The 25020-nt window shown below is 41.6% G+C and overlaps 1 protein-coding gene across 1 annotated transcript; it reads left to right on the forward strand.

The window, feature by feature from the left end:
• Positions 1 to 2778: 2778 nt before the first annotated feature.
• Positions 2779 to 23219, forward strand: FETUB (fetuin B). The gene is made up of 8 exons (XM_086674949.1): positions 2779 to 2894; positions 11284 to 11509; positions 11846 to 11959; positions 14229 to 14316; positions 16492 to 16655; positions 17376 to 17477; positions 21512 to 21595; positions 22740 to 23219. Exons 2-8 carry the CDS (start codon positions 11285 to 11287, stop codon positions 23118 to 23120), a joined length of 1158 nt encoding a protein of 385 aa, XP_086531075.1. The 5' UTR covers positions 2779 to 2894; position 11284; the 3' UTR covers positions 23121 to 23219.
• Positions 23220 to 25020: the final 1801 nt, after the last annotated feature.

The following is a 25020-nucleotide window of genomic DNA, read 5'->3' on the forward strand; positions in this document are numbered from 1 at the left end:
TGATGGTTCTCCCCTCAGTTCATTATTGCAACAATGGTTACCATGTTGATTTTCCGACCCCATGGTTTCATCTATTTTTAGTCATTGGCATTTTATTGTAAACAAAAGTTTCACCTTTTTCCTTATTTAGTTAGTACTAGTATGGGATCTCTATTTCATTCTGTAGATTGTAATTCACTATCCTCATCATTTGTTGTAACGCTCAGGTAGTGCCAGATTTCTTGCAAGTGCCTTCTTTTCAGAGGCAGTCTATCATTCTTGGAGGGCTTCCTTACTTTTCCACTTTCCCTGGGATCAACCATTACTTTGAGGAGCTTTGCTTGCTCCTAGTGGGGAATACTACTTAGAAAGCAAGACCCGAGCACTGCATGGGCTGAGTGCTCTCGCTTCCAGGACTTCACAGTGGATGAAGTTGCAAAGAATAGTCATTTCATTGGGTCTTGCACTCATGCAGTGTAGCTTGCACTCATGCAGTCTACATAAAATTATGAATTTCGGGCCTCCTGGGCGGCTCAGTCAGTTAGGCGTCCAACTTCCGCTCAGGTCATGATCTTGCAGTTTGTGAGTTCAAGCCCCACGTCAAGCTCTGTGCTGACTTGAGCCTGGAGCCTGCTTCCGATTCTGTGTCTCCCTCTGTCTGTGCCCCTCCCCACTTGTGCTCTGTCTCTTTCTCTCTCTCAAAAATAAGTAAACATTAAAAAAAATTAAAAAAATAAAATTATGAAATTTGTACTGCTCCCTCTATCACGGATCCAAACTCAGAAGGTTCCTTGTCTTTCCCTATTCTCACTCTCCTCCTGGGGGAGAACCCTTGTTGCCAAACAGCAAAACATTTGCTCGATACTGAAACACACAAAATAGTTTCAGGAACTGCTACATCCATTCCAAAACCAAACCTACGAAGTAAAGTTCAAGATTTGTCTGTGTTTCTTTTTTCTTTACACTAATGATATGTAATTAAAGCATTGTGTTCAAAAGTTACTTGGATTTCTCCACTTTTCCCCTTTCACTGTGTCTGGTATCCATTTGAAACACAGGCGCATGTGTTTCAATTTGTACTCTTTCGATTTTCGTTTTCTGCCCCCAGCTTTATTGAATTAATTTTATTGTTTGGAATAATTAAAACATTAGCATGATTCAAAAAGTCAAAACTCTACAAAAAGGAATATTTAGAAAACGGTGCTGGCAATTTTGAGTAATTTATTTTTTGCCTCATTATATTTAAAATTCTCTTTTAATTATTACCAGGTATGTCTCTCTTCAATAGGATTTGGTGAACACCCTGGAACACCCCTCCTTCTTCCACTCAACTTTAGCCACCCTATATCCCTTTTCTTTCCAGCTTCATCGAGATATAATTGACATATAGCCTTATGGTAATGTAAGGTATACAATCTGATGACTTGGTATTTGTGTATATTTAGAAATGATCACCACAATAAGGTTAGTTAGCACATCCATTGCCTCACATACTTACCTGTGGGTTTTTTGTTTTTTCCTTTTGGTGGGGGGCATTGGGTTGGTGAGAACATTCAAGATCTACTCTCTTGGGGCGCCTGGGTGGCTCAGACAGTTAAGCGGCCAACTTCGGCTCAGGTCATGATCCCTCGGTCCGTGAGTTCGAGCCCTGCGTCAGGCTCTGTGCTGACAGCTCAGAGCCTGGAGCCTGTTTCAGATTCTGTGTCTCCCTCTCTCTGACCCTGCCCTGTTCATGCTCTGTCTCTCCCTGTCTCAAAAATAAATAAAATGTTAAGAAATTAAAAAAAAAAAGATCTACTCTCTTAACTTTAAGCACATAATACGGTATCGTTGACTAGAGTCACCATGCTATACATTAGATCCTCAGAATTTATTCATCTTATAACTGGAAGTTCATACTCTTCGATCACCTTTGCTTGTTTTCCCCACCCTCAAACCCATATCCTTTTATTTCTTCATCAGAATCTCCTTAACCTCAACCATTCAAGCCAAATCCATAAAACAAACAACTGAATCATAGCTGAGCTTCCACTGAAAGAAAATGTGCCAGAGCGGCCGCCCCTCCATGAGAATGTGTCCTGTGGTCAAGTTCTGGTTCTGTTAATCTGGCAGGTGTCACCACACATGGGATACCGGAAAGGGCACATGATTTGGGGTGACACAGTCATCAGATAGGGATAGAAAGATCTTCCAACAGAATCTGAGGATGGAGTGTAAGACCTGCCCCTCAACAGTGCTGGCATGAACCAGGCACTCAGCGGTATCAATGCCCCTTCCCTTCTTTGGTGAGAGTGTGAGTGGTCCTGGTCAGGGTGGAGTCTGCAATCAAGCCATCCACGGGGAGTGAGACCCATGAGAACCAGCACTTCTGGGTAAAGGAAGCCATCTGCAGAGTGGCCGCACCCTCCAAGCTGGCTTGTAAAGGTGTTGGTGAGGTAATTTGGGAAGTCCCAGGTCCGAGCAAGGTGCTGGGCGGCTCCTCAGAGAGAAACTGTGCCTAATTAAAGATGAGCCTTCTGCCCCCAGCTCTAATTCTGGAACCAGGGTGTGTGCTTGGCATTGGAAGCCAGCTAATGAAGGCTGCGGCTCAGCCAAGTGTATGGTTGCCTAGCATTCTGACGTGACAATGAGGTCTGTTCGCAGGATACAAAAGGGTGATCAGAGGGGAGAAACTTGTCAGTGTTGGTCCAGCCTGCTGGGGAGATGCTGGAAAGGCATCCCACTCCAGTGTAAATTAACCAGTGGGCTTCTGGTTTTTACATAAGCTGCTTGTGCGTAGGGTCAGTGTGGGTCAGCCCCTAGGTCTCAGTGACTCTGGATCCTTAGGAAAGCCTGAATGTGTGATCTGCTCTGTTGACATGTGCTTGACATCTCTTCATAAACCAGCACTGCTCCCTCCAACCTCATTCACAACCGTGAATGGGAGATGCGGCTTTGGAGATCCTACCTGTGTTCCCTGAGGTTGCCTTCTTACCTTTTAGAATCTCCTTGGTGAGGAGCGCCTGGGTGGCTCAGTTGGTTAAGCATCTGACTCTTAATTTCGGCTCAGATCGTGATCTCACACTTCATGAGATGGAACGCCAAGTTGGGCTCTGCAGTGTCAGTACAGAGCCTGCTTGGGACTCTCTCTCTCTTCCTCTCTCTCTGCCCGCCCCCGGTCTCTCTAAATACATAAATAAATTTAAAAAAAATCTCTTTGGTGAGGTGTTGAAGGAAAACTGTATGCCAGGCACTTTATTTGTGTGTTGGAACCCACCTGACCCTCTACATCCCTCCTGTGGATTAACTGTGGCCTCAATTTATCAGTGAGGAGGTTGAGATTCAGAGAGGGGGAGGAACCCCTCTTTGGCCACACATCTGATGAATGGTAGAGCTGGGATTCCAACCCAGGCTTGTTTGGGCCCAGATGTCCTCTTGGCTACAACACCATATGGGTTCTTAGACGACATCTCACTCATGACACTGTAAGGCAGATTTGCCCTAAGAATATTTTTGATACTGGGAAACGTACCCCAAACATTCTGAACTTTTTTCAAACATTACCTAAATATGATTGATAAAAGTAAGGGAGAGGAAGATGCTCCCGATGTAGGGTTCTTTGGGAGCTGGACTGCTAAAAGGTAGCTCGAGGCTATTGGGTGGGGTGGTGGGGCAAATACCATTCAGTCTATGGAGGAGATGGCTGAAAAGACAAGGAAGACAAACTATGTAACTCACATTTTATGTTTATTTTTTTTTCAATATATGAAGTTTATTGTCAAATTGGTTTCCATACAATACCCAGTGCTCATCCCAAAAGGTGCCCTCCTCGGTACCCATCACCCACCCTCCCCTCCCTCCCACCCCCCATCAACCCTCAGTTTGTTCTCAGTTTTTAAGAGTCTCTTATGCTTTGGCTGTCTTCCACTCTAACCTCTTTTTTTTTCTTCCCCTCCCCCATGGGTTTCTGTTAAGTTTCTCAGGATCCACATAAGAGTGAAACCATATGGTATGTCTTTCTCTGTATGGCTTATTGTGGTTTATATACACAATGGAGTACTACGTGGCAATGTAACTCACATTTAAAAATTTTTACTGATTCCTGCTCCCACTTCCTGGGGCTCCCTTCATGCCTTGTCTATCAGGAGTACTTTTCTTCATTCTTCCCGCCCCAGACAGAATGTTACCTCCTCCGGGAAGCCTTTCTTGACTTCCCCAGCAGAGCTAGTCTCTCCCCCTGTTCCTCTCCTAGTATCCACTCAAGAGGGCTTTCCTTTCTGAAGCCATATTGGCTAGATGCAAACCCTAACCGCAAGGCTTTGGGCAACCCACTACATCTCTCTCTTCCTCAGTTTTCCTTGTCTGAATAATGAGAATAATAGTAGCACCTACCGCCCTGGGTTGGTCGTGGACTTTAAGTGACAGAAGGAATACACACTGTTTAGCACAGGGCTGGGCACATACCAAGAACTCATTAGTGTCGTCTATTATTTAAAATGCTGGGCATTGGCAGGATACGGAATATGCTGGAAGGATATTCCAGGCCCTCTCAAGCCAAGACTTGGTACCTGTCTTTCTAACTCCCCAGAGACCCAATCCCATGCACCACGCCTCTCCCAGCTCTGCAGCAAATAATGTCCTGCCTGTCTGACTGCTTCCTGCTCCAGAACAACAATCCTGAATCACACCTGTGTTGGGAGGCGGGCGGATGAGGAGTCCTGCCCCTCCTGGCTCAAGGCAAATCAGCCCTGTTTAGAACCTGACTCACCTGTTTCTCCTAATCTGGCCTACTTGCTGGTGACTCTGTTCAGGTGGATCTGGAAAAGGTGGCCAGCAGAGTCGAGTGGGATCCGCACTGAATGAGACAAGGTGGGGACACAAAGAACATCACGGCACTGCGAGCAGACGTTGTCTCCCGGCGCCCTATGTGCCAGTGCTTGACAGACACCTTGCTCACACTTCCCTGTCCCTTCCCAGTCCCGGCCTGAGGACAGACTCAGGAGGTGGATGATCCAGCCGCTTTCCTTTGACAGGGAAGAGCCTGTATGGCCTCATCACGTGGCCACATCGGACCACTGGGCACCTTAAATGAGGTATGCTGCAGTGTGGAACCAAGAGGGAAATTTTTCTCCTTGCTCACTGTTATATTCATTTCAGATTCAAATGATAACGTCTGGACCTCATTGGGTCAAGCAAAATATTAACATTAATTTTATCGGTTTCTTTTTACTTTTGAAACATGGCCATTAGAAAATTTAAACTGCCATGTGTGAGTGGGGTTGTGTCTGGAGAAGCACTGGATTAGGCGATTGCCCTAAACCAGAGCCGAGATGCAGAGCCAGGCGGAAGGTGTGAGCAGCCTTGCCTTTCACTCTTGCAACCAAACTTCTCCGCTGGCACTAAACTCGTCCCCACACGCGATGGGGACCAAACACAAATATACCTGGGCGGGGGGCGGCTCCTGGGGACACCAAACACGTTCCCTTCTTTCTTCAAGTGGGTGCAACGTTGTGTGCGCGTGCACACGCGTGCACTGGGCGTGGGGCTGTTTCGCGGAGAAAGGAACTAAATGCTACGCGCAGGCAGTGTCTGCGTGTCCCGGGCCCCCCACCGTGCAAAAGGCAGAGGTGGAACTGAAGCCCAGGTCTGTCTGACTCCAAAGACTGGCCTCTTCCCCGCTGTAAAATCCTAATCTGAAAGCCTCCCTCCAGTCTTGTTTTTTTTTTTTTTTTCTCTTGCAACAAACTACCTCTGATATGTGTATGGGTTTTTCTTAACAGAAAGTTTAAGATATTTATGTTTTGCAGTTTCGATCAGTAGTAACTTCCTGAACCCCAGGCAGAAGCTGAAAGAAACAAAGCAAGAGTGCTGACCAGGGTATTACTGGCTTTCCAGCCCACCTCCCAATCATTAGCTGTCTTTTCTTTATTGTTTTATGCATGTGCACATAAGTTTATTCTTTTAATTCTTTTAAGTTTTTATTTTAATTCCAGTTAAAATACAGTGTAATATTAGTTTCAGGTGTACAATGTAGTAATTCAACACTTCCATACGTCACCTGTGCTGTCCTTAATCCCCATCACCTATTTCACCTCCCCCTTTCCCTCTGGTAACCGTCTCTGTAATTAAGAGTCTGTTTCTCGGTTTGTCTCTATTTTTTTCTCTTTGCTTGCTTGTTTCTTAAATTCCATATATGAGTGTAATCATATGGCATTTGTCTTTCTCTGACTTATTTTGCTTAGCATTATATGCTTTAGCTCTATCCGTGTTGTTGCAAATGGCAAGATTCCGTGCTTTTTTAAGACTGAGTAATATTTCACATATATGTATCTGTGTGTGTGTGTGTGTGTGTGTGTGTGTGTGTGTGTGTGTCTGTGTGCCCCACAACTTTTTTATACATTCATCAGTTGATGGACACTTGGGCTATTGTATCTTGGCTATTGTAAATAATGCTACTATAAACATAGGTAGGAGTACATGTATTCCTTTGAATTAGTGTTCCTGTATTCTTTGGGTAAATACCCAGTAGTGTGATTGCTGAATCACAAGGTAGTTCTATTATTAACTTTTTGAGGAACCTCCATACTGTTTTCCACAGTGGCTGCACCACTTTGCATTCCCAACAACAGTGCATGAGGGTTCCTTTTTCTCCACATCCTTGCCAACACCTGTTGATTCTTGTGTTGTTGATTTTAGCCATTCTGACAGGTTTGAGGTGATTTTGATTTGCATTACCCTGATGATGGGTGATGTTGAACATCTTGTCATGTGTCTTGTGACCACCTATATATTTTCTTTGGAGAAATGTCTATTCATGTCTTCTGCCCATTTTTTAATTGGATTATTTGTTTTGGGAGTGTTGAGTTTTTTTTAAGTTCTTTGTATATTTTGGATACTAAGCCTTTATTGGATATGTCATTTGCAAATATATTCCCCCATTCTGTAAGTTGCCTTTTAGTTTTGTTGATTGTTTCCTTTGCTGTGCAGAAGCTTTTTATTTTGATGAAGTTTCAATAGTTTGTTTTTGCTTTTGTTTCCCTTGCCTCAGGAGACATATCTAAAAAGGAGCTGCTACAGCCGATGTCAAAGAGGTTACTGCCTGTGTTCTCTTCTAGGATTTTTATGGTTTCAAGTCTCACATTTAGTTCTTTAATCCACTTTGAATGTATTTTTGTGTATTGTATAAGAAAGTGGCCCAGTTTCATTCTTTTGCATGTAGCTGTCCAGTTTTCCCAACACCATTTGTTGAAGAGACTGTCCTTTCCCCATTGGTTATTCTTTCCTGCTTTGTTGAAGATTAATTGACCATATAATTGTGAGTTTATTTCTGGGTTTTCCATTCTGTTCCATTGATCTCTGTATATTTTATGCCAGTACCATACTATTTCAATTACTACAGTTTTGTACTATAACTTGAAGTCCAGAATTGTGATGCCTCCAGCTTTGCTTTTCTTTTTCAAGGTTGTTTTGGCTATTTAGGGTCTTTTGTGGTTCCATATGAATTTTAAGATTGTTTGTTATAGCTCTGTGAAGAATGCTTTTGGTATTTTGATTGGAATTGCATGAAATGTGTAGATTGCTTTGGGTGCTATAGCCATTTTAACAATATTTGTTCTTCCAACCCCCTGAGCATGAAATGTCTTTCCATTTTTCTGTGTCTTCTTCAATTTCTTTCATCAATGCTTATAGTTTTCAGAGTATAGGTCTTTCAGCTCTTTGGTTAGGTTTATTCCTAGGTATCTTATTATTTTTGGTGCAATTGTAAATAAGATTGTTTTCTTAATTTCTCTTTCTACTGCTTCATTATTGGTATAGAAATGCAGAAGATTTCTGTACATTGATTTTGTATCCTGCAACTGTACTGAATTTAACAGTTCTAGAAGTTTTTTGGTTAAGTCTTTTGGGGTTTTCTACATAGAGTATCATGTCATCTGCAAATAGTGAAAGTTTTACCTCTTCCTTACTGATTTGGATTCCTTTTATTTCTTTTTGTTGTCTGATTGCTGTGGCTGGGACTTCCAGTGTTATGTTGAATAAAAGTGGTGAGAGTAGACATCCTTGTCTTGTTCCTGACCTTAGGGAAAGAGTTCTTAGTTTTCCCCATTGAGGATGATGTTAGCTGTGGGTTTTTCATATATCACCCTTATTTTGTTGAAGTATGTTCCCTTGAAACTTACTTTCTTGAGGGTTTTGTTTTTTTTTTTTTTTATCATGAATGGATGTTGTACTTTGTCAAATGCTTTTTCTGGATCTATTGAAATGATCATATGGTTCTTCTCCTTTCCCTTCTTAATGTGATGTATCATGTTGATTCATTTGGGAATACTGAACCACTTTTGCAACTTGGGGGGAAAAATCCCATTTGATTGTGATGAATGATTTTTTTTAAATATATTGTTGAATTTAGTTTGCTAACATTTTGTTGAGGATTTTTGCATCTATGTTCATCAGGGATATTGGCTGTAGTTCTCTTTTTTTGTAGTGTTTTTATCTGGTTTTTGGTATCAGGGTAATACTGGCCTCATAGGATGAATTTGGAAGATTTCCTTCCTTTTCTATTTTTTGGAATAGTTTGGGAATGGATTTTAACTCTTCCTTAAATATGTGGTAGAATTTGCCTATGAAGTTGTCTGGTCCTAGACTTCTGTTTGCTGAGTTTTGGTTGTTGATTCAATTTCTTTGCTACTAATCAGTCTGTTCAAATTTTCTATTTCTTCCTATTTCACTTTTTGTAGATTATATGTTTCTAGGAACTTATCTATTTTTTAAGGTTGTCAAATCTGTTGGCATACAACTCTTCATAATATTCTCTTATAATTGTTTGCATTTCTCTGATGTTGGTTGTTACTTCTCACTCTCATCTGTGATTTTATTTCTTTGGGTCCTTTCTCTTTTCTTTTTTATAAGCCTGGCTGGAGGTTTATCAATTTTATTAATTTTTTCAAAGAACCAGCTCCCAGTTTCATTGATCTCCTCTATTGTTTTCTGTGGTTTTTTTTTAAAAAAGTTTATTTAAAAAATTTTTTTAAATGTTTATTTTTAAGAGAGAGAGAGAGGAGGAGGACAGAGAATCTGAAGTGAGCTCTGTATTGACAGCAGAGAGCCTGATGTGGGGCTCAAACTCACAAACCATGAGATCAGACCCTGAGATGAAGTCTGATACTTAACCGACTGAGCCACCCAGGCACCCCGATCTGTTCTATTGGTTTTTTTCATTTCCACATCATTTATTTCTGCCCTAATTCTTTATTATATATTCCCTTCCTTCTGCTGTCTTTAGGCTTTATTTGCTGTTCCTTTTCTACATCCTTTAGGTGTAAGTTTAGGTTTTTTATTTGAGATTTTTCTTGCTTCTTGATGTAAGCCTGTATTGCTGTATGCTTCCCTCTTAGGACCACTTTTGCTGCATCACAGAGGTTTTGGACCATTGTATTTTCATTTGTTTCCATATACTTTTTATTTCTTCTTTTATTTCCTGGTTGACCCACTCATTGTTTAGTAGCATGTTCTTTAACCTCCATGTATTTGTGGTCTTTCCAGATTTTTTCTTGTGGTCGAATTGAAGTTTTATAGTGTTGTAGTCAGAAAATCCTTCTTGATTGTCTCCTTCTGTTTAGATGATCTGTCCATTGATGTAAGTGGGGTATTAAAGTCTTCTGCTATTATTGCATTGTTATTGATTAGTTACTTTCTATTTGTTGTTAACTGTTTTATATATTTGGGTGCTCCCATGTTACATGCATAAATATTTACAATTATTATATTTTCTTGTTGGGTTATCCCCTTTATTATTATTTAGTGTCCTTCTTTGTCTCTTTGTTTTAAAGTCTTTGTTTTAAAGTCTATTTTATCTGATGTAAGTATTGCCACTCTGGCCTCCTTTTGACACCCATCTGCATGATAGATGTTTCTCCATCCCCTCACTTCGAATCTGCAGGTGTCTTTAGGTCTAAAATAAGTTTCTTGTAGGCAGCTTACAGATGGGTCTGTTTTGTTTTGTTTTTTATATCCATTCTGTCACCCCATGTCTTTTGACTGGAGCATTTAATCCATTTATACTCAAAGTTATTATTGATAGATATGTATTTGTTGCCATTTTATTACTTGTTCGGTGGTTGTTTCTCTGATCCTTTCTTGTCTTTTTCTCATGTCTTGCTGATTTTCTCTAGTAATATATTTGGATTTCATTCTCTTTATTCTTTGCATGTTTACTAGTGGTTTTTGGTATACGGTTACCATTATTTTGTACATAACCTCTTCTGCAAATAGCAGTCTATATTCAATTGCTGGTCATTCAAGTTTGAACCCCTTCTCTCCTCCTCACGTCTTAGGTATATGTTGTTATAGTTTATATCCTTTTTCTTGTGTGAGTCTCTTGACTGTTTTTTGTTTTTTTTTTTTTTGCAGGAATATTCATTTTTACTGCTTCCATGTTTCCTATGTTTATACTGTCATTTTTGGTTTCTCCTTTTTACTCAAAGAGTCCCCTTTAATATTTCTTGCAGGGATGGTTTAATGGTCATGAACTCCTTTAGTTTTAGTTTGGGAAACTCTTTATCTCTCCTTCTATTCTGAATGATTACCTATCTCTTCTTAACCACAATGTGTAACGAGTTTGCTTCCGTACAGATCCATATCCAGAGAGGTGGGCTTGAAATATGATGCAAGAACTATTGATGTACCATTCACTTCTTTTTTTTTTCTTTGCTTAAATGCAGTATTTGTTTTAGAAAACTTAAATAAGGTTAAATAGAACACTTTCTAGCCACATCCCAAATTGCTTTAGGAGTGTCACTGGTGCTTCATGTAGGTGATGTGATCTAACAAGAATGGTGAATATGGGAGGTCACAAGGGAAATCTGAACTCACTGAATACCATTGAGATCAAACCCCGGGTTCCATACTGGGAATAACTATCAGTGTAGCCCAGAACATCAGCTGGAGGGCAGGTGCTAGGGGAGAAGGGTGAAGATGACAGCCCACATATTCTGATTCAGGTGGACCCTGGACACAAACCAGAATTCATTCATGACGTCCTACAAGCCTTGACCCAAGTATTTATTGTGGCTTCTTAGGAAAAGGTTAGGAAACAAGTTTGTTTACATGACCCGTGACTGTGAGATTGCTCAGGAGTCCAAGGTTAGAAACGTTGGTAAATCCCAGGCAAAGTACTGACTCAGGGAAGTCCACACTTAGAATTCAAGGAGATAAAATGGGACACTGTGTTTCAAATCTGATTACCGGTTCAAAGTGTGATTACAAAGAGAGCACTATAAACAGCCCCGTCCCTGTAGCTCTACCCATACTGGGCCTTGTTCCCCACAGAATGGGTCTGCTCTTACCGGTGGTGCTCTGTGCACTGGCTGCGTGCTGTGGGGCTACATCTCCACCCCTGCCGCCCCTCAGATTCTGGCCTCCCATCGCCCGTGGCTGCAACGATTCAGGTATTCTGGAATTGGCAGGCTTTGCCCTGCAGGACATCAACAGGGACCGAAAGGATGGCTACGTGCTGAGCCTCAACCGAGTGAGCGATGTCCGAGAACACAGACAGGCAAGTGACAGTCCCCTGTCCAGGGCATGTGCTTGCACAAGCTGAGGAGAACAACCAGGGAGGGGGGACCCAGGGACACATATTGCCAGGTACTTTCCGAATTGGAAGCCCTGCTAAGAACGCTCCCCTCTCCTCTGCCAGGGTATGCGCCACACCCCTATTGTTATTGTGCTAATAGTTATCGCACCCTGACCCTTCTCTACTGTCCCACGGGTTGTCAAAAATCTTCACAAACATCACAGACTTTGGCTGTACCATAACAGAGACTCTTTGGCCAGTCTTTAGGGGTTTCTGCTTCACGTGGGACACAATACATTTCTCAACCCCCTCCAACAGGTTAACAGCCTGGGATCTCTGTTCTATTTCACACTGGACGTGTTAGAGACTGACTGCCACGTACTCAGCAGGAAGGCATGGAAGGACTGTGGGGTGAGGACCCTTCATGAATCGGTAAGTGCTCGTGTCCAGGAGCTCTGGAGAAGCTAGGTGTCCTCTGAGCTGAATGAAGATTGCTCACTATGTGCCACTCTTTAATGTTCTTCATTATAATCTCTTGGGCACAATGCCCATGTCGTTATTCCTGCGCTGTAGATCAAAGAGCATCTAATCGAAGCAGTTTCTGTGAGTCCCAGTGGGAGCCATAGCCCCAGAATTGATGTTGCCATCAAATTGTTTCCTACCTCCAAGACCCTCCTGTAGTCTCTGAGCTAGTGTTCAAATTGTGAGAAAAAAGATCAGAGATACAGTGCTGTGGATGCAGATCTAAGGAAGACTGTAGAAGCAATGGAGGGAGAGCTTCTTTGTTGGTTTCATTTTGCTTTTGTTTCAGTGAACACTGATATGAGACGTGGGGCTGGGGAGAGGGAGGGTTTACAGTATGAGAGCTCCCAGAGGTGCCATGGAAGGATTTCCTGGATTCCTAGAACCTAAAGGGCCTCAGAATCCATCCTTTCAAAGGCGACTGTTGAAGAGGCTTGAAAATAACATAGTCAGCTTTCTTTTGATTCTCGATTATCCTGAGGTTATTTCCATTAACCGATATGAAACTATATTTTGAGGGCAGGACTGTGTTTGGAAGTAAAGTACTTTTCTAATCATTTAACCAAATATGTCAAATTGCACCTATCTGATTTTGATGAGCAAAAAGTGTGTTTACCCTGTTATGAATTATATTTGTTAAGGTGACATTAGCTGCTGTGATACATGCCCTAAAATGGGTTACCTGGGTGGCTCAGTCGGTTAAGCACCTGACTTCAGCTCAGGTTACAATCTCACAGTTTGTGAGTTCGAGCCCCGCATTCGGGCTCTGTGCTGACCGCTCAGAGCCTGGAGCCTGCTTCTGATTCTGTGTCTCCCTCTCTCTCTGCCCCTCTCCCACTCATGCTCTGTCTCTCTCTCAAAAAAAATGAATAAACGTTAAAAACACTTTTTATAATACATACCCTAAAAAGTATATACCGATTCCAACGTGATAGCGGTTTATTTCTCACTCATGTAAAGTTCAAAATAGAAATTCCTGATGAAGAGGACACCCAAGTTCCTTCCACATTGTGGCTCCAGACTCTGCCACCTTCAACTTGTGGTTTCTGTGACTGCCATGGTCATCTGGATAAGGCTATGGAAAGAGAGCATGGTGGGCAGGCCACGCATGGCAGAGCTTCATGGGCCACGTGGAAATTGTTACAGCCACTTCTCACCTTCCTGTGGTTGCAACTCAATTATACACAGTCACACCCAAGCTGGAAGGAGGCTGGGAGATGGGGTCCAGCTGCGTCTCAGAAGAAGGTTAAACTGTTTGTTGATTTGCTGGTGATTTCTCACACTCAAAACTGCCAAAATTGATCTTTGTTTTTCATTATTGAAAAATAAAGCATCCAGTCTAATTCGGGGGCTATGTTTTTATTATTATTTATTTATATATATTTTATTTTACTTTTATCTTCAAGTTAGTTAACACACAGTGTGGTCTTGACTTCAGGAGTAGAACCCAGTGATTCATCTCTTACATATCACACCCAGTGGTCATCCCGAAAAGTGCCCTCCTTAATGTCTGTCACCCATTTAAGCCACCCACCGCCTCCAGCAACCCTCAGTTTGTTCTCTGTGTTTAAGAGTCTCTTACTGGGGCACCTGGGTGGCTTGGTCGGTTAAGCGTCCGACTTCAGCTCAGGTCATGATCTCACGGTCTGTGAGTTTGAGCCCCGCGTCGGTCTCTGTGCTGACAGCTCAGAGCCTGGAGCCCGTTTCAGATTCTGTGTCTCCCTCTCTCTCTGCCCCTCCCCTGTTCATGCTCTGCCTCTCTCTGTCTCAAAAATAAATAAACGTTAAAAAAAAAAAAAAAAAGAGTCTTTTACTGTTTGCCTCCCTCTCTGTTTTGATCTTATTTTTCCTTCCCTTCTGGGGGATATTTTTTTTTTTTTTTAATTTTTTTTTTTTAAATTTTTTTTTTTTAACGTTTATTTTATTTTTGGGACAGAGAGAGACAGAGCATGAACGGGGGAGGGGCAGAGAGAGAGGGAGACACAGAATCAGAAACAGGCTCCAGGCTCTGAGCCATCAGCCCAGAGCCCGACGCGGGGCTCGAACTCACGGACCGCGAGATCGTGACCTGGCTGAAGTCGGACGCTTAACCGATTGCGCCACCCAGGCGCCCCTGGGGGATATTTTTAAAAGTCAGAGTTTTTCCTATGACGTCATAAAATGTGTTTGTCTGTTCCAGGTTTATGGTCAATGTAAAGCATTATTTTACGTTAACAGGCCAGGAAGAGTTCTCTATGTACTTGCTTACAACTGTACTCTTCGCCCAGGTAAGAGAGCCCTCTGAATTTGTTCATTTTAATAAAATATGGAAAAAGAGCATGAAATAGGGCTATGCCTAGAGTATACAGGGTTCTCCCACCCTTACTTCCTATTCATACCAAGGCCACATTCTTCTATCCAGTATTTGCCTCTCCCGTGAAGTCCAACTTGCACTGCTCCTCTTCCCACGATGAATCTTCTTAAATCCCTGCAATCACTTATTAGTGAGGACTGCATTAAACCCTGAATTTTCAGTCTGATGTAAACGGCATAATCTCTATGCAGGTCCCCAGGCTCCCTCTCTAGCTCTCTCTGCTATTATTTCCCTGACCGCACCCACTCTGCACTTGTTGTAGCTGGATCCTTCACTATTTTCTGAACACACATTGCACTCTCCAATCTCCACATCTGCCTGTCCCTCCTCCTCCGTGGAGGATGCCCTTGCCTGATACCTTCTGCCCTTAGAACTTACACCCATTCTTTGCGGACCCCTGCCAATGCCACCTATTCTACCATGTTCTCTATTCAAGAAAAGAAAGCTTCTCTTCTGTTCTCATTCCTATAAAACTTGAGCCTGAGCGCTCCTGGAACACAACATACTGCCTTGATTTGAGTCTCCTATCTTACATCACATAGAACAGGTATTCCTTCTTCCTTCCTGCCAAAGCCCTCCCTGGGTTCCTATCAGGTGTAAGGAGTCCATAGTATTGTTGAATAAATGAACTGAGAATGGGGCTGAAACTAATGACATTTCAAATACGCATATGCATTTATTCTGGATCCTTCTTTGGAAAGCAAGCATCCAAGGTATGGGAAAATAGGATATGGCTACTTGTCAAACCACTATGCGCCTGTGACTCCCCGGTGGGTCTTGTTCAAGTGCAGATTCAGATTCTATAGATCTGGGGTATGGCCTGAAAGTCTGCATTTCTAACAAGCTCTAGGAGATAACAAGGTTGCTGGTTCCTTTGGGAGATAAGACAACAGAGCAAATAGTTTCTTAGCCACGGTTTAAGTTTCCTGGTTGTGAAGATGAGTCTTAACGTAAATAAGAGAACAGCTAACAAGGCAGATGGGAACTGAAAATGGAAGTCATAGGTGCCAGAGGTATGGGAGGTCAGGAAGTGACACATGGGGGTGGTGCCAGGAGCGACAAGTTGAGGAAACCGCCTCACAATATGCCCAGATGCATGCAAATGAACACGCAATTGATCAAAACAATGCGTTTGCACTACAAAAATAACTCCCAGAAAAGTTCTCTTACCTGACATTCATTCATATGAGTTTTGCCACCTCCAGGTCCTCCCAATCAGAAATTCTGGCTACATCTTTAGCCTGATTATTCTATCCAGTCCACACAGTGATTTGACCAATATTTGTTTCTGGCTCATTTGTATTTTTTAAAAATTTTTTAATGTTCTCATTTATTTTTGAGAGAGACAGACAGAACATGAGTGGGGAAGGGGCAGAGAGAGAGAGAGAGAGAGAGAGAGGGAGACACAGAATCCAAAGCAGATCCTAGGCTCTGAGCTGTTAGCACAGACCCCGACATGGGGCTTGAACTCACAGACTGTGAGACCATGACCTGAGCTGAGGCCGGACGCTTAACTGACTGAGCCACCCAGACTCCCCATCACTTGTATTTTCTCATCTGGGAGGGTGTGCTTCTATCTTCCATATGTCATTCACTCATCCATTCATTCACAAGCATTTGGTAATAAGCACTTATAATGCAATAGACCTTGTGTTAGGTGTTGGGGACTTAAAGGTGGATTAGACGTGACAGTGATGAAATCCCAACATTTTAAGACACTCAGTCTGCCTGACAGAGGCAACGATGGTGGAAGATACTAAACTAACTGGGGAAAAGGTTTTACATCAAAATAAACACATATATTATGTATTTTTGAACAAAATTCCTAGGGTAAAAACCTTTGTGTGAGGTGAAAAAAAATCTTGCTTTAATTTTTTGTGAATAATGAAAGTAATACACACTCATGGCAGAAAACCCACAGTTGACAGCTTTCTTTCCAGATAATGCCTTTTCTAGTCCATCCTTGTCAAAACGATTATCTTTTTTTTTTTTTTTTTCTTCAATCTCTGCCTCTTGCGGTCTTATGATTTGTGGGATTAAAACTCACTAAGAAATTTTATTTTTCAACTTCTCTCTTTGGCGTCAACAGTTTCTCAAAGAAGTAGTCACACGATGTGCCCTGACTGCCCCGGCCCCTTTAAGTTGTCAAATCCCAAGGTTCTGGAAACTGCTGCCGAGTCCCTTGCAAAATACAACAAGGAGAGCGCGTCAAAGCAATACTCTCTCTTCCAAGTCACGCGGGCTTCTGGCCAGGTGAGGTTGAAGAGCTGTTATGCCAGCAATGTGTCTCATAACACTTGCTGTCCATGCTTAAGCTGAGACGTGGATATCAAGGCACTCCTTTTAGTTCGCACTGGAAAGCCTTTTCTTCATTCTCTACCTCAGTAGGCCTGATGCACAATTCAATCATGTGTCAGTTTCTGAAACTGCCATGGGATTTCCACCAGGTGACTACATGTCACCTCATTCGCCTTAAGGCTAGAAGGGAAATGGACTCCTAGCCTCCTTGGCAATTCTACGTAGGCTCACTATTGGCTGCTACGTGCGCATATTTGATTGACCACGGACCGTTTAGCAAGTCAGTTTGTGCTGCATCTTAAGGCCCCGAGTGGATTATGAGCTTCACAGAGTAGGGAAAATGGCGGCTCATTTGTATTTGGATCATGTTGAATGAATTATATAGACAAAAAACTAAAAACAAATCTCCAGTGAGGAAAAATAAGCTCACCTAAGGGAAGGTTTTTAGAGCCCTTTCAAATCCTTAAGAAGGGAAGAAAGGTATGTTATGTTTTTTAAGGAACAAAATCGCAGTACTTGCTTTGATCTTGATGGGGATACAGGGTCAACAGGAGACCTGTGTTGACAATGACGCTGAGGATGTACAGTTCCCATAAATAAAATGCTGCCAAACCCAAACCATTTCTCCATGTGGTAAGATTTGATTTTTATTTCCCAACTCTTGTCTCATACCAGTGGGTGTTTGGCTTTGCCTTCTTTGTGGAGTACTTAATCAAAGAGTCACCGTGTACCAAACACCAGGCCAGCAGCTGTGCACTTCAGCCCCCTGACTCTGTGGTAAGTATTCCTGAACATCTTCAGAAATGATTTAGGATTTGCATTCACAAGTCATCTCTATATGTACTTATTGAGCATAAATTATTGCATGAGGTGTTACAATGCATAAGATGCTTTTCTTCCCCTCAAGGAACAATTGATAATGCTGTTTAATTCTTCTTATATGTTGCTGAATTCAGTTTACCAGTGTTTCTTACAGGATTGTCCTTTTATAATCATAAGAGACATTAATTTGTAGTTTTCTTGTATTGTCTTTGCCTGATTTCCTAAGAGTTTAATATTGGCTTCATAGAATGAGTTGGGCAATTTTCCCTCCTCTTTGATTTTATTTTGGAACAGTGTGGAGGATTGGTGTTCATTCTTCTTTAAACGTTCATTAGAATTCACCAGTGAAGCCATCTGGGCCTGAGCTTTTCTCTGTGAGAACTTCTTTTTTTTGTTTGATTAATAACTCAGTCTCTTTACTTGTTATAGGTCTATTCAGATTTTCTGTTTCTTCTTGAGTAAGTTTTGGTAGTCTGTGTCTTCCTAGGAATTTGTACATTTCCTCTATGTTACCTACTTTCTCAGCATACAGGAAGATGTTCATAGTATTTGCTTCTTATTTTTGAAATATTAGATTTAATATCCCCTATTTAATCCCAATTTTAGTAATTTGAGTCATTTTTTTTCTTGGTCAGTCTAGCTAGTTTTGTCAATTTCGTTTATCTTTTCAAAGAATCAACTTTCAGTTTGTTTTGTTGTTTTTTTTTTTAATCATCTAGTTCATTTATTTCCTTCCTGCTCTTTATTATGGCCTTCTTATTGCTTACTTTGGGATTAGTTCTTTTTTTTTTTTCTAGTTTCTTAAGATGGAAAGTTATGTAAATGAGTTGCTATCAATTTTTTTCTTTAAAAAAATTTTTTTTCATGTTTATTCATTTTTGAGAGAGAGAGAGAGAGAACATGAACAGGGGAGGGGCAGAGAGAGAGGGAGACACAGAATTGGAAGCAGGTTCCAGACCCTGAGCTGTTGGCACAGAGCCCGACGTGGGGCTTGAACCCACAAACCATGAGATCATGACCTAAGCAGAAGTCGGATGCCTAACTGAACCAACCAGGTGCCTCTCATTTTTTTCTTTTTTAAAAATAACATTTACATCTGCAAATTTTCTTCTATGCAGTGTTTTAGCTGCATCTAAGTTGCGTATGTTTTGTTTTGGTTTCCATTCATCTTAAAGTATTTTCTAATTTTCTTTGTGATCTCTTCTTTGACCAATTGGTTATATAGGAGTATGTTATCTAATATTTGCAAAACTCCTCAGTTTTTTCTGTTATCTACTTCTAATTTTATTCCATTGTATTTTGAGAATATACTTGATTTGATTTCAATTCTTTTAAGCTTATCGAAGAGTGTTTGTACACCTTATATACCTTATAATTTAACATAAGGTATACCTTATAATTGTATACCTTATAATTTAACATAAGGTATATCCTGGAAAATGTTCCTTGCACACTTGAGGAGAGTGTATACTTTGTGCTTGTTATTAGGTGGAGCATTCTGTAATGGTTGGTCTATAGTGTTTTTCAAGTCTTCTATTTCCTCGTTGATGGTCTGCATAGTTGTTCTATCCATTATTGAAAGTGAGGTTTCCAGCCATTATTGTTGACTTGTCTTTATCTCCCTCAAATTCTGTCAGTTTTTGCTTATGTTCTTTGGGGCTTTGTTGTTAGGTACATAAATATTTATAGTTGTTGTGTCTTCCTAATAAATTGAACTTTTTAGCATTATAAAGTGTTTTTCTTTGTCTCTACTAACAATTTTTGTCTTAAAATCAATTTTGTCTGATATTTGTATAGCCATCCCAGCTCTCTTTTGGTTATTGTTTGCATTATTTTTATTTTTTTCCATCTTTTAACTTTCAACCTATGTGTGTCTTTGAATCTAAAGTGTATGTCTCAAAAGCCTTGTGTAATCAGCCAGGTGAATTTTCTCAAGGAATAATTGGGAAAACATCTTCATCCTATTCTGTAGGGTCTGTCTTTCTCACTTGTCAATAACATCTGGGGCAGATCGCATAATTTTCTGTTCATTTTCTGTAATAAGAACACTTTCACTTAGGTAATTGAGATTCACTCTGGGGTATGAATAAAATCTGTTCAATCAGTTCTGAACTAAAACTTCTATCTTCTACCCAATGCAAAGCTTTTTTTCTCTCTCTGTAGCTTCAGCCTGACTTAGAGCTTAGGACCTGATGTGAGAAAGGGGTCAGGTCTATTCTCTCAACTTTTCTTCCCCTTTTATAATCTTTTGTTTAATTCCGGCTCATCCAAGTTCCAAGAAGAATGAGAGACAATAAGAGAAAAAAGTACAAAGTCTTTTTTATATAGCTGAAGTTGTAGTTTTCTCTTGATCTCCATAAAGCAAGTTCCAGACCTGCTTCTCTCAGGCGATACAGGTGTGGGTTTGTACAGAGGTCCTTTCTTGGCAGGATGATGTATTCTCTAGCTGACCCCTTGGAACCACCCCTTCTCAGATTCAGCCCCCACAGGTTTTTACTATTAAATGCCCCTTCTCTGGAAGATTGTCCCTTGAGTAGGTACTTTCAAAAGAGCCCTACCTATGACATTTGCTTAGCCCATGGAACCCTCACACATTTTTACTGTTCCAAACAGTGTGAACATCCTTCTCTTTTCTCTCTGTCTCCTTACCCTACCATAGTAGGATCTTGCTTTAGCCAAGATCCTGCCTTCAGAATGCTCTGAGAGAGAAGCAGATACCAATATTCATAGCCCATATGTCCCCAAACTCTAGGGTTCACAGGTTAAGCATGCCCACAAACTCCCTCTTAGTGGTCCACTCTAGTTAGAGCACCAGATAGGCCTATGAATTAGAGTAACTCAGCAAATCTTAGAGTGGGAGTGACCAGGCTCTGCTTGGTACAGGTAACTGCAGTCTCTCCAGAAGGTTCTCATAGAGCCCATCCCCTATACGATTTGGTGATGAATTGGAGAAGGAAGAAGCCGAAGTACCATTCTCCGAGGACTTCCTACATTAATAAATTTTCCCATCTTAAGGAATTTCAAATCTTCTCTTTGCATATTCTGGAAATGAGTGATAGAGCAATATTCAGGCAAGCCATTTAGACACATTTTAGTGAATTCCATGTGAATATTCTTAAAAGTTCTTTAGAAATCGAGGCAACATTTTATTAAAATATTCTATTTGTGCTCGAATATATGTACACTGTATGACTCTAAAATTCCTCTTCTAGGAATTTACCCAAAGGGAGTAACTAAGAATTTGTTAAGTAATGCAGAGGAATATTAGGTAGCGATTATAAAGAAAATCACAGAAGACTATTCAGTGCCATGAAAGGATTTTCACAATATATTATTAAATGACAACAGAAAGTTAGAAAATAAAATACGTAACATAATCCTGTTTATCTAGAAGAAAATATGTATGCAAAGGAAAAAAGGTCAGAAGAAACCAAATCATTGTAGGAAACAGTTAACTTCCATGCAGTCCCAGGTCCTTTAATTTTCTTTTTGTTTATCCATATTCTAAATAACTATTATTACATTTATATTAAGGAAATGAAATTATTTTATTTCTAAATTTTAAAAAAGTCAAAGGAACTGAGAAGAAGTTTGTGTGAGAAGAGAAAACTCGGGTGGAACATACATAAAAGGCTACCATTACGTGAGAGATGAAAACAGGTTTTCAAAATGACCCAAGGGTAGAAGTAAGGCCAAGAGGTAGATGTTCTTTAGACACAGATTTCTGCTCAATACAAAGAATTTTCTAATTGGGTTTGTTCCTCAAGAAATCCTTAGTTTCACATCACTGGAGGCAATTTAGCCTAGTTTGGGTGATTATTGGTAAAAATGACCTAGTGAGAACTGGCTCAGAGTCTGCCCATAACATGATAAGAACATAAAACTGTTGATTGCCTGTGTGTCTATACCAGCAGAAAGCTAATGGATTTCCATTTATAGTCATTGATAATCATAATACTCACAGGACATTGTGTTTTCTCTGTCTTTAGCCTGTTGGTCTTTGCAAAGGTACACTGACTGAAAGAGAATTACAAAAGTTTGTCTCCGTGACTTGTGACTTCTTTGAACCACAGGTATTTTTCAGTCTAATTGTTTGTCTTCCTGTGAAGTGAGCAGATCATCTAAATCCTATGGGCCCCTACCCCACCCTCTCCTTTCCATTTCCTAAAATCTGTGATCACCACTGTATTCAGGCTGCCCCAAGGCCACACCCTGAGGGTGGCTAAAGACCTATCACACTATTTTTTTTGTCACAACGAGGTCCTATACAATAAGTAAGACTCCTTCAGAAACAGGAACATCCCAGCTCAGATGGCTCAGGCTTCTGAACACTGAAATCCAGTGGATTTCTGACACTGAAATCCAGTGTCCTGAAGAGCCTTACCCTGAACTGCAGGTAGAAGTTGTTTCACTGGAAATATCCAGTCCCTTTCCAAAAGTATTTATTGAGTGTTTACTATAAGGCAGCCAGCTGTAGTTGAGAGGATGATGGACACAGGACACCTGGTCCCTGTCCTTTCTGCCACCTGCGAGCTGTGTGACCCTGGGCAAGTTCTTACCTGTCTGAGTCTTGGTTGCCTTGTGTGTAGAATGGGGTTGCAACACCCACCTCATTCAGATCCCTGTGGGAAACCCTAAGAGGAATTGGAGGAACGGCCCTATACCTGGCCTGGCAATGAATAAGCAATCAATAAGATGGCTGGGGCTGTACTTACTACTGAGAGCAGAGTGATGGCTCACCAGGGACTTGGAAGAGACCATTTAACCTCCCTGAACCACTGTTCAGCTCTGAATTTGTGAGGCTTGCAGTCAAGCTTCTGTTGTCTGGTTTTGCTTTTTAATCCTGAAGTTCATCCCTCTAGCTGGTCTCCCTTTGTTTTTGTTTTTCTTAATTTTGTATTTTATTTTAGAGAGCTGTGGGGAGTAGGTGAGGGAGGGGCCAAGGGAGAGAGAGAGACAGAGACAGAGAAAGAGAATTTCAAGCAGCCTCCACTCTCAGCACTGAGCCCAATGCAGGCCGATTCCATGAACCTGGGATCATGACCTGAGCTGAAATCAAGAGTTTGACACTCAACCAACTGAGCCACCCAGGCACCCCTAGCCAGTATCTCTTTGAAACGTTCCATCAGAAAGTCCCAGAACAGCTTAGTTCCGTACCAGGTATGGCAGGAGGTTTTCCAGGGAATGTTCCCTTATTTGAAAATGTTCTTATTTCAGGTTCCCGCCCCTGGAGGGGAAAACCCTGCAGCTAACCAGGGACCTGCGGACCTCCCCACAGTGGAAGAGTCCCAGCAGAAAATCATAGCCCCTACTAACTCGCCCTCCAAAGCCGTGCCTAAAGGATCTGTCCAGTACCTCCCCGACTTGGATGATGAGAAGAAGCCTGAGGATGCTCAGGAAAACAGCCCTGTTGAGCCCTTCCCTGTGCAGTTGGAGCTCACCACAGATCCCCTGGGAGAAAGTCTGGATGTTTCCTTCCTCTTCTTGGACCCTGAGGAGAAGAAGGTGGTTGTCCTGCCATTCCCCAAGAAGGAACAACGCTCTGCTGAGTGCCCAGGACCAGCCCAGCAGGCCAACCCTCTTGTTCTCCCACCTTGAGAACCACGTAGAGTTCTCATGCCTCAGGTGAAGGCATGGTCCCCTGTAGGAGAAGTCAGATGTACAGAGTGACTCATAAAGTATATCTTTTTGACTCTTCTCGGTTTCATAATGTTATCTGGAAGTGGGAATTATGAGGCTACACTCTCTACTTGTACACTGGGCTGCATCCCTTCTGAACCACCCAAGGCCTCATATCATGTTCAGATGCCACTGTGCCTCTCATGTCTTCAGCCTCTCCTTCTGCAATCTTACTGACTTTTACCTAAATCTCTGATACAGGGCCTGCTATACTTAGGTATGCCCTCTTCCATCTGGGCAAGAGCACACTGATTCTTTTGATCAAAATGAGATAAAAATTGAAGGGTATCAAGAAACTGGGATTCATCAGAGTTTCATTCTCCCTTTATTCCATAATTATTTCAGCAGCAAGTATTGGTCAGATATTGTCTGCACAGCCTTTGGCCTGAGGGTGGAATCTTGTTTCTTTCTTACCTGTTTGAATAGTCTCCACTCCCCAGAACTTGATAGACTCACTTACCTTCACTGTTGGAATACAGAGTCTGTGGCCTATGGCTGAGCCTGGAGGGAAGCAAACACTGCTCCAAAGATGGGAAGCTTTCTGATTCCATTAATAGTTTTGCTCAGAGTGGAAATCAAGGGCCCAACAACATTCATTCTCAATTTTTTCACTTAAAAAATAATACATGTAGGGTAGGGGTGCCTGGGTGGTTCATTCGGTTAAGCGTCCAACTTTTGACTTCAGCTCAGGTCATGATCTCACAGTTGATGAGATCGAGTCTTGCATCAGTTTCTGTACCGACAGCACCAAGCCTGCTTGGGATTCTCTCTCTCCCTCTCTGTCTGCCCCTCCCCAGCTCATTCTCTCTCTCTCAAAATAAATAAACTTAAAAATATGTATATAAAATATACACATATATGTATATTATGTGTGTATATACATTTACACAAATACATGTAACACCTGCATATACATATACACACATATCTTTTGAAGTTTGACAGGCGTTATGGGTTGAATTGTTTCCCCAGTATTCATATACTGAAGTCCTAACCCCCAGTACCTAAGAACGTGATTATATTTGGATATAGATCTTTAAAAAGGTAACTTTGTTAAAATGAAATCATTAGGGCGGGCCCCAGTCCAACATGACAGGTATCCTTGTAGGAAGAGATCAGGACACAGATGAGCATACAAGCAAAACCATGTGGGGACACAGAGAAAACGTGGCCAAGGAGAGCTAGGCCTCAGAAGAGACTAACCTTGACCTTGGACTTCTAGGCTCCAGGATTGTGAGAAGATCAATTTCTGTCATTTAAACCACTCAGTTTACGGTACTTTTTTATGGAAGCTCTAGCAAAGCTAACACAACAGAGAATTTGCAGAGTAACAGTTGTCTTCCATCCCGGCAGGTGTTTCTTGGAGAGTCACCTCTGTGCCTTGACAGCATTTGTTTAAGAGAAGTAGACAATATTCACATGCTGTTACTCTTAGCTGCATCCTTTAGGAAGGAAAAACGATTAAGGAGAGGCATCATTTGGAGTCTTAGACCCTGTCTCAATCAGGGTCTAGCAAGAAATACAATGTATCACTAGCACTGGATAACTCTTTAAGGTTCAGTGAAGGTGGGGGGAAAGGATGTCCGCTGCTTTCGTGAGCATGCCTTAATCTCAGCAAAGCTACTGTAGGAAAAGCTTATCCTCATTGTGGGGGCCTTTCCACGTCCTGCCTTTCCCTCCACCAGCATTTAGCTCCCTGAGGGCACTCCATACTGGGGGTGGCCAGTACAGCAAGAATAGAAGCCTTAATGAAGGAGCTCGGCTCATTGAAACATACGTTTTTGTGTTCGATAGACTTCCCCCAGCCCCACCGCAGGTT

Source organism: Puma concolor, chromosome C2, assembly GCF_028749965.1.
Source record: "Puma concolor isolate L17-30 chromosome C2, mPumCon1.1.hap2, whole genome shotgun sequence".
Lineage (NCBI taxonomy): Eukaryota > Metazoa > Chordata > Mammalia > Carnivora > Felidae > Puma > Puma concolor.